Source organism: Amblyomma mixtum, chromosome 4, assembly GCF_055824585.1.
Source record: "Amblyomma mixtum isolate Tamu chromosome 4, ASM5582458v1, whole genome shotgun sequence".
Lineage (NCBI taxonomy): Eukaryota > Metazoa > Arthropoda > Arachnida > Ixodida > Ixodidae > Amblyomma > Amblyomma mixtum.
The window spans coordinates 61,297,332-61,307,552 of record NC_143015.1 but is presented as its reverse complement, the minus strand read 5'-3'; the positions used below and the strand labels follow the sequence as shown (position 1 = coordinate 61,307,552).

The following is a 10,221-nucleotide window of genomic DNA, read 5'->3' as shown; positions in this document are numbered from 1 at the left end:
CTCCTCCATGCAAATTCTCTCAAAATTTTCCTGAAAAGTTCTGAAATTTTCCCCTTTTCTGAAAACTATTCAGCGAGATCGCGTTCTCATACTTCTGATCGCGTTAAGTTCACGTGTGAGTTCCCGCATCTCTCTTTCGTATTCCTGTTGCCGCTGCTCTCTTTCGCGTTCCTGTTCGCGCAGCTCTCTTTCGCGTTCCTGTTCACGCAGCTCTCCTGCACCGTGTGCCTGACCTGCACTACGAACGCGTTCCATCTCTATGTCGAGACGCTTCATTTCCAAAGCGTATTGACGCTCGCGTTACTCTTTCTCTTGTTTTTCTTTACGTTCAAGTTCCTCTTTCTCTTGTTTTTCTTTACGTTCGCGTTCCTCTTGTTTTTCTTTACGTTCGAGTTCCTCTTGTTCTCTTTTTGCCAATTCTCTCTCGTCAATGGTCTCAAGGCATTCCGCAAGCTCGTCATCTTCAGCTTCTAACGCAAGAATAGCCTTCAGCAGTTCTGCTTTTCTGAGTTTGTCTGATACCTCCAGACGCAACTCTTTCGCAAGCTCCAGTAACTTTGGTTTGCGCAGCGTCTTCAAATCCATGGCTGCTCCGAGTGCTGCTTCTCTACTGCCCGCTATTGTCTTGCTGCAACTAACCCAGCAGCAACGACAACCCAATTACCAGCTCTGTTCCTGACACTAACAAAAGCCTGGCAAAACTCAGCAGAAGAAAGTCCCGCACTCACCAAACCTCGCAGCCAAGAATCCAGCGCAGTCGTTCCGCTGCAGGCAACCAGTCTTCACAAAGGGCTGTTGCACTGCCCCCGACTCGCCGTTCTGCTGCTTAGCGTCTCTTTGTACGCAACTCTCCGCTGGCGTCCGATGTTTCGCGTCCCACCGCTGCCAACCAGTTTGTTACAGTCGAGTAGCAGCACCCAACCGCTGCCACCAGTTTGTTAAGGACGAGGTAGCAGCATCACACCGCTGCCACCAGTTTGTTAGGGACGAGGTAGCATGGTCGTGTGCCGGAGAGTGAATTGAGGGACGTCTGAGACGAGGCTGCTGGAAAAAGACAATGAAAGAGGACTTTATACAGGAATATTTACAAGTGAGCTGCAGGAACGCTGCATCACGACAGCTCATCAGGAGATCATGATGACAAAGAGCTCTTCGGCCGTGCCGCTGCCGGCTTTTTAAGAGTTCCCTTCCCTAGGGTCCGTAGATGGGGGCCGGGTTTCACTGGCACCAATCACAGACACACACGCACTCACTCACTCCCGAGAGATCACGCCGTCGTCACGCGCTGGGAGACTGGAACGATGCCATCCACGTAGCGCAGACGCCGGAATGTCCATGAGCGGCGTTTGCGCGCATTTCGAACGCGCGTTCACACTCGGTGTACGGGAAACGCTCGCTCAACCGGGCAGATGGACGCGGCTTCCGTGGCAATCCAGGCGCTCACCCAACGCGCGTCTCGGGGTTTGTCGGCGTTTCGCTGCTGCCATGTCGTTGTCTTCCCCACGACGAAGGCGAGACGTAACAAAACACAAAATACCAATCAGCAGCACGTGACAGCGAAAGACAAAGAGTAAGAAAAAATAAATAGTTGGTCTAGGAAGTTTAATATCTCAAAAGGGCTCAGGTTATTATTTGCTGCCGCATTAAAAGTTCCGGATCCGGAGAGCGGCGGCCTCACTTAAAGAAGCACATTTTGATTTGTGAACATTGAATATATAGGAGGTATGCACTGGGCCTGATCCCCCGAGAGGGCGCCAGCGTCGTTCCGGCTTGTCCATCATGATTGCGGTCTCTCGGCTCGCGTTGCGTAGTACGGCTAGGCTAGTCGTGTTTTCGGAGTCGGCGGTTTAACTCCACGTTCATCCGTGCAGCGCCTCCTCTATCCGTGCAAGCATCCGTCAAAAATCTGAGCAACGTGTTCACAGAGCTGCCGTGTGAATGAGTCTCTGGACTGCAAAAACGGGCGTTGCACGTTTTCGCGTTCCTGCGGTGCCGGCGTGTTGCGCGCGCGAGAATGGTGAACTGCGTGGTGTTTGGTTGCAACCATCGCACAAAAAAGAAGCCCGGCGACCAAAATATAGCACAGGTCGGCTTATTTTGCATACCGAAGGTCGTCAAAAACCAGTGCAAGAAGACCGAAGAGACGACCGCTCGCAGGAGGGCCGAGTGGTTTCGCCGGATCAACCGTAAGGACTTGGAACCACTCAGCAAACCACTACAGAGTATGCGGCAAGCACTTCATCTCAGGTAAGCGTTCAGACGTCTCGATGAGCGTTATTTACGATTTCAGTGTACTTGTAACGACGCTCAGCGCAACTTAGAGCAGCATCGTCACGTAGGTGGTTGTGGTCAGCGAGTCTACTAAAAACTTACGATGCCGCAGCGCCGGGCAGTCGACGCTCGCGCGTTCAGGTTAAAAAAGTGGAAGGGAAGCTCACGCGACGACCTCGACATGGCACTCGTGTCCTCTGCTCTTGAATGATCGCTCTATTTTGTACTTTGCTAAAAAAGAGAGAGAGAAGTAAGCTTGTTATCGAAGGTAGCAGAGGCTGATAAATTGTACCTTAAAAGTAAAACGCTGCGCGGACTTGTACACAAATATGCAAGGTAGAAGAGAAAACGCTTTCCGATTAATTTTTTCTGTCGTAAACGTGAGCCGAAGTTCGGTGAGAAGATTGGACTACGTCCTTCTGAACCAGCCGATGTAGACCGGCGATTAACCAACTCTACCGGTGGCCTTCGCGATCTCCGCGGCCGGGAAATAAACACTGCAGTGTACAGCTCGAAAGAGTGCAGAACTCGGTAAAAGAAGCCCTAGTGGTGTAGAATAAGGCTGGAGCTCTCTACCTTGCTGTAGTTTCTGCAAGTAAACTCCCAGCGTGCAGGAAATAGTCTAACACATGCAGTTTTTGAAAGATTGAGTTTATTTTCTGCAGGCCGACCAGCATATGTGAGGCAGACCCAGACTGGGCACCATCTCTTCATTTAGGTCCTGGCAAACGTGTGGACTCTGAAGGTTTGGCATCCCGGTAGGTGTCTGTATTTCTGCAGGTGCTAGTTACCCTACAAGTTTCCCTGTATTCAAGTTCTTTATGCCTTCAGCCCAAACAGGAGCTTGTTTATGTGGTGGTTCCTGTTTAACTGAAGATAAAACATTTCCAGGTACAAGAGAAAGCAACGACGGTCAGAACATCGGCCCAGTCCCCTGAAAGAAGTGAGCCCAAACACAACAGCCGACACTGTGGTTTCAGAGGACACACTTTCCTCTGCCGAGGAAGAAGAACCGATTCAGCCGCAGGTTCCCATGGAAGTTTGTGAGAGTAGAGGTACGTCTCAAGGTGCTGTACAGAAGCTCTGAATCACCACTAATGTAGGTTCAATTAGTGGTGAGAAATGTATTGTTTGAAAGCAATTCTTAATACTATGATCACTCTTATTATCTGCATCTTTTCAGGGAAGGCTGATTTCAGTCAGGTCACCGAGCTAACGATGGCTCACATAGAACAGCTCGAGGAAGAGAACAGGCACCTCCTCTCGGAGCTTGCAGACACAAAAGAGAAGCTTGGAATGCACATGTCATCACAAGACGTCCTGAAAACAAGGGAGGATATGGTGCAGTTCTACACTGGACTGCCAAACTTTGCACTCTTGCTTGCCCTCTTCAACATCCTGAAGAAAGGTGCAATGCATACAAGCCGGAATTCTTTAACAGCCTTCCAAGAAATGCTCATTTTTTTGATCCGCCTCCGGCTCAACACTCCTCTTCAAGATTTGGCCTACCGGTATAACCTTGTATTTCACTTTCTTGTGATGCAATTTGCTGATATCCTTCATTTTTATTTGCAGGTTTCATGTATCACAATCCACAGCATCAAGGATTATAAACAAGTGGCTGGACGTGGCTTTTGTCCGGCTTTCCCGAGCTGTGCAGTGGCCTGACCGCGACACGCTCTGGGCAACCATGCCCATGACATTTCGAAAGTCATTTGGTGTGGAAGTGGCAGTTGTCCTGGACTGTTTTGAAATATTCATCGAGCGGCCTTCATCCATGTTGCCACGATCACACATGGTCACACTACAAAAGCCATAATACTGTAAAGTACTTGATTGGTATTGCACCACAAGGCGTTGTCACATTTATATCTCGAGGATGGTGTGGGAGGACTAGTGATAAGGTTATTGCTGAAAAGTGTGGCATTTTAAACAACCTCTTGCCTGGGGATGTAGTTCTCGCAGACCGGGGATTCACAATTGCCGACAGTGTTGGCATGCACTGTGCTAAGTTGGCCATGCCTGCCTTCACTAGAGGTAAGCAGCAACTCTCTGCTCTTGATGTGGAAAAGACTCGAAAGATAGCAAATGTGAGAATCCATGTCGAGAGAGTGATTGGACTTGTACGTAATAAGTACAAGATCCTGAAGCACACCCTTCCTGTGGAAATGGTCGTTGGTGAAGAAAATGAACCAACAATACTCGACAAGATTGTTTTCATTTGTTCAGCACTGTGCAATATGAACAACTCAACTGTCCCATTTGGGTGAAATCACGCACAGTTTTCTTAAGTGCTGCAAGTATGCTTAGAGAATTGGTGTAAATAAAGGTGTTCTCAATTTGCTTTACTACTTTTCCTGCAGATACAGATTGCATGGCTGTTTCACACAGTGAATGCCAAACTGTTTGTTTCCTTCACGCCAAGCTCTCTATGAGCATCTCACTTATGCGTGAAGGGGAAAGTGTCTCGGTCAGTACGAACAAATTACGCCTTCTTACTTTGCTCTGTGCACTCAGGGCAGTACCATGTTTTTCCTTTTGGTGCTCTGTTCAAATTAACACACGCATAATGGAACCAGACATGTTTGCATGTCTTGCTGTCACACATGATCATTCTGCCTGACTTGGGACCACCACATACACAGTACACCTCTTCTGCTGGCGCTGAGTCTTCATCACTAGCGTCTTGCAGCCCTGTGTGAAGTTTCTCGGTCCAATAGCGATAGCATAATTCTGGCAAAATGACAAGCTTAAAATAAAGTGCGCAACGTTGGAGCATTCTCCTACAGAACTGTGTGTCTTCATAGATTCGAAGAACAACATAGTCCTTTTGCGTCCAAACAACAAAATCGCAGTACTTCACTTTACAGACTTGAATCTGCATTTGCACCTGGTAAAAATAACTATGATCTGTCCTCAGCACCACTTTGTCGTCTACAATGGAAAGACAGGATGAGTCAGACAATGCATAACTTCTGACCGACTCTTCTCTACAGCTGTATGGGCATTTCACCTCCAGCACTCCCTGGCCACAACAATTGCAGCTGACCATACCATCAGGGGTTGCAGCCAGAAATGGGTTGTCTTGACATATATGCAGACCTGATTGACTGCACTGAAAATTAACATGAACATTCTTAGATGCAGCTGTATAGGCTTGTGTGGCTTTCTGTTCGTGTTCCTTTCCCCACGCAGTTTGTGGGCTTGAGAACTGTGCATCTTCTGGATAGCATAACCTCTTTAGCAGGGACTGCGACGGGTTTGTTGTCGAAGTCCTGCATACAGACTTAGCATTTGAAGCTGTGATGCGTCCAGCTCTGAAGGCGAACCAATTGGTGCTCCTTGCCTGCTCTCTAGTCTCCTTTTCTATCAAGTCAGCAACCTGAAACAAGACGGTGAGGATATGTTGGTCATTGACGTCTGAAGCTAGCAAAAACTAGTCACAATGTCAAGGCCACTTAAGGAGCAAAATCTGAGCAGTTAGCTCATACGAGTTGGTTGGTACATGTCGACGGAAAGGATGCAACGACCCTAAGCTGGGACGAAAGGGAACAACACACACACTAGTGCAAATGTTTGTCTCGTTCCCTTGTGTGCCATCTTAAGGCTGTTATATTTTTTTCTAATTGGTACTTGTAGGCAGCTTCAGAAAACAAGCTACAGTAACAGCAAGAAACATGCTAATTTCAGCTACTGTACCTCATGCTCAATAGACAGGCCTCCAGCAAGGGCAAGACATTTCTCTTGTATCTCGTTCCATGTGCCTGGAACATCTTCATCCTGCAAATTGGTGATAATGGCACTGGGGAACTTCATTGCCACGGGAACAAAGTGATCTGCAAAATCTGGTTGCAAAGACAGAAGTGCTGGCCGGCTTCCGCTGTTGTGACAAGCTGTCAGAAATGTCCCCCACTCTTCATCTGTCGCCTCTGTAACAGCCCTTCTTTGCTTCTTCTTGCGAAGGGGCTGTTCCCCGTCCATCAGCCTTTTTTTCATCGTTGACGAGGAGAAATTCACACTGGAAACTTTTTTCGGCTCCACGGATCGCACTGTTGGGGGCAACCATGTGTTCACTTTGTCTGTACACACTTGTCCACCTCTCCTCTTCACAACTGCATCTATGTAGAAAAGCACTGCTGCAATGTGCGAGCACGCTTCCCCAAGGCCCGCCTTGCAAGTACAATGCGCAGCTTGCACTTCGCCGTCCTCCTTAATGACAAGCCAAGGCGTCAGTGGCTTGTCATTGACTGACTGAGAATGCCGAACCTGTATTAATGGAAAGGTGCTAAATTACAAAAAACAAACAAACTGCATAGTTCTTTACACTGGCAGAATTTCAGGTGGCGTGAGACTTTAGAAGTGCAAAGTAGGTGGTGAACAACAAAAATTCATGAATAAAAATTTCTACAAATACCTCTTAAAAACAGTAGTTTACAAAACAGACTAAAATGGCCATGCCAGTGCAGCCTGTTTGTTTAGTGTTTCCTCTGCTGTGTTAATGAATTACATGCTTAGGTAGCCTACCAGAGGGAACCAGAAATGACATACAAACTCTTTAACCACTTCTGGCATTTCTATCATTAAATCATGTAAATTGTAGAAAGCAATTGTACTGGCCCCAATGAAAAAAGAAGCCAAAAGCGAAACGCTGCATGCGAAGACAGACAAGAGGGTTAAAATGGGGCATATCAGCAAAATTTAGTGTGACTGCCTCAGGCCGCGCTCGAGGCCACTCAAATGACCCACTTGGACTCGGAATATCTGAAACACCAATTAGAGCTAAATCTAAGTTAATAACAGTTGTGCTCTACATGCGCTGCATTAGCGAATTTTGTGAAATTAAATAATTAGGGCATGTACCAACGACACTGCCTCAAAAACTTTTTTATTTTTGCTCTCGCCTTCGCCGCGCGTAAGCTGCACAGAGAAAAACGCGCATTTCCAAGCTACTGTCAACCCCAGTTTACGTTTCTTTCGCGCACCACAAGCATTTTGCATGCATAATACAAGCAGGTCTGGGCAAGGCAGTTTGCTTACCTCGCAAACGATGACGACGCGGCCGTCGGATAGCACTTTCAGGCACGGCTGTTGGACCCAGCCGCTGGTCAGAAAATTATGAGCCTCCATTGCTTTGTAAGCGTTCAGCTGTTCTCTTGTTACAAAGCTTGTAGTGTGAACAAGGTAGTCTTTGATATCCGTGAAGTCGACGCGCGGGTAGAGGTCAACATCGCGGCAAAGTTCCTCACCTCGAAGATCGAGTGGATCGACCCCGTCAGAAAGGCGCACCTTTTGCACGTAGCGAGTTTTTTCTGCATCGCACAGCTCGCGTGCGTAGGCACTTAAGCGCATTTTGTGCAAACTACAGAGCTCCGCTCACGGCGATCAGGTTGCAAGCGTGGGACGAGGGCACAATCGTCGCGTCTCCGCGTCTCACAGCGAGCAGCACTGCGACACCGCACTGGAGGAGACCGCAAACATGGCGGCGGTTGCGATCGACGCTAGTGCCCCTTGCGTCTGACGTCATGTGCATACCTCCTATAAGCATATGTATAACTTTGAATATATAAGCAATATATAACTTTCAATATATAAGTCAGCGTAAAGCAATCCTTTAATTAAATTGACGGAATTCAATGAAAAGCTGTTGATTGCACGCAAAATGCGCTGCGATAAGAGTTTTGATAGTCAAAGTATTATTCGCTCGTTTATCGGTTTACCCGGAGGCGCACCCTATTATCTACTTGACGTTATTCGCAGTTCAGGTTCTACTTTTACTGACTTGTTCGCAACAGCGTTCAGAAAACTCTACACAACATTTACCTTGAAAGTGACGCAACGGACCGAAGAGGAAATATGTAATAAAAAATGCGCAGTAACTTTCGCAGTCCCGGGCACTCCTATGTTTTAAGAAAAAGGAGACTGCTTCGAGTCCACCATGCTGCCTTATGATGCTTTTCGTAGACGTTAGCAGAGGCTCATATTGATGCAGGCGCTTTCTCACGAGATTATGCAAGACTTACCGAAGTCTCTTCGAGGCACGAAGGAACGTGGACTTCCTGTATGAAGCAACCAGATCTCCTAAGTTTCCAGCTTATCTGGCGCCTCCACTTGCCAAGGGTTGTGTTCGCGAAGGGTTCTTCGTTATCTTAACTAGACGACTACGCGCGCCAATACCGAGCTTGGTTGACAGGAGGGCTTAGTGGCACTCGGCTCTCGAGTAAGTGCGTGCGCTTATTTACTATCTGCAATGAGCCTGCTGAGTAAGTTCGCAGAGCCGCAGTTCTAAGACGCGCGCATTCTACGATGATTGGCTTCATTTTTGTCGCTCTTTACTTAAAGCGCAAAGCTTGCTGGCGGCATTATTTGTTAGTCTTGGGGCAAGTATAAAGGAGAAGAAGGCTGGTTGAAGTCAAGGGTCGAGGGATGATGCGTGCTGAAAGGACTGAATGCGTGCCTTATTTGGCATGGAGAAATTATAGACCGCAAAAAAGACAATACCGATTGATGCTTCATTCCAAGTGCTTGGAACTTTACGGTAATTGCTCATGACGGGGTAGTACTATTAACGCGGCTGAAATGTTTGTTTGAGAAGGGCTTCACATATACTGTGGATGATATAAGGCTTTAAGTACTACGCACTTGTAACCCTAAAACCTTTGCAAAATTTAAATTACACCATTTGTATAATTACTGCACCTATAGTACTAGTAGGTTGCAGGGACGGCAAAGTAAGTCCCCTTAAACTTTAATTACCTATTTATGTCCCGCCCTTACGTATCTCTAGTGGACTTGAATGACCTCTCCACTGACACTGCCGCCATTATGGGCCCATCTGCAGCTTTAGATGCTTTAAGCTTTTATATTTCTCGTATTTCAAATTTATTTATCATCGATCAATATATCAATCCACACTCTAAGTTACACCTTCTGAGAGCGTCCTTAGGCTGAATAAAGTAAAGGTAACTGAAAAGAAATGAACATGGTTAAACCAAAAGCAAGCAGCCTACAGGCAGCCAGAAAATTCTCCCCTTGGAAATTAAGGGATCAGAAAAGTTACCGTTTAAAATTTATATGACTCGTCTCTTGCCTGACGTCCAACAAAGACGGTTCACAGTTCCTACTCGACTGACGTGGAGTATACCAAAAGTATCATGTACGGCCTTACTCAAGAATCAGAGACCGTATTGCTTGCGGTTGGGCAATGGAGCGGAGCACTTCGACCTCTAAAGCTCCATGTCTCTGTAAGGTGAGAATAACCATTGTATTAACCTTTCATGTTCTTTTTGCACTGAAGGGTGCCGTAAGGTGTATACTATATGTCTCGAAATAAAAGCATCTACATGAAAACTCCTGCACAAAATAGATTGAGTAAGGAAAACTTTTATCCTCAATGCGAAACATTAGAATGGGAGTCAGTGAAGGCTTTCTTTATCTACCAACCTGCAAGCTTGGTAAGAGCGGTATCCTGCATTCTTGCTGCAATAAATGATGACTATCTCAAAGGCCATGCCTCCTCTCTTTACGAGCCCTGCCGAATATGGGACAGCTAGAGTGCAAGAAAAGTAATACCTAAAGGTAGAATTCACACCAGGACAGATGTTTTATGGATGTTCACCGTCCCAAAGAGACTCAGGCTATGTGAGACGCCGTAGTGAAGGGCTCCGGAAATTTTGACCACCTGGGTTTCTTTAACATGCACTGATATCGCACAGCACAAGGGCCTCTAGAATTTCGCCTCCATCGTAATTCCACCGCCGCGGCCGGGATCGAACCCGCGTCTTCCGGGTCAGCAGCCGCCGAGCGCCATAAGCACTCAGCCACCGAGGCGGCCCACACCGAGAAGGAATGTATATAACTGCTTTGTGCAGCCTCGGTTATGTAATAGAAAAGAGAAAAGCGTCAGACATTAGGAAAAACTATCTCTTTACATTAGACGAGTTTTTATTGGGA

General features: G+C 47.0%; 1 protein-coding gene and 1 pseudogene across 2 annotated transcripts; one reads left to right on the top strand and one right to left on the bottom strand.

Moving 5' to 3' along the window:
• The first annotated feature begins 1,720 nt into the window (after window positions 1–1,720).
• On the top strand, window positions 1,721–5,180 carry LOC149346591 (uncharacterized; annotated as a pseudogene). Its single transcript, XR_016292098.1, has 5 exons — window positions 1,721–2,247; window positions 2,937–3,029; window positions 3,163–3,326; window positions 3,455–3,782; window positions 3,847–5,180. The product of XR_016292098.1 is annotated as an uncharacterized LOC149346591 (transcript).
• Window positions 5,181–5,961: 781 nt separating this feature from the next.
• LOC149346590 (uncharacterized) lies at window positions 5,962–7,620 on the bottom strand. The gene is made up of 2 exons (XM_089541388.1): window positions 7,309–7,620; window positions 5,962–6,537 (listed from the first exon to the last, which is right to left on the bottom strand). The coding sequence occupies exons 1-2, from the start codon at window positions 7,618–7,620 to the stop codon at window positions 5,962–5,964; spliced, it is 888 nt and encodes a 295-aa protein (XP_089397514.1).
• Between the last annotated feature and the right edge of the window lie 2,601 nt (window positions 7,621–10,221).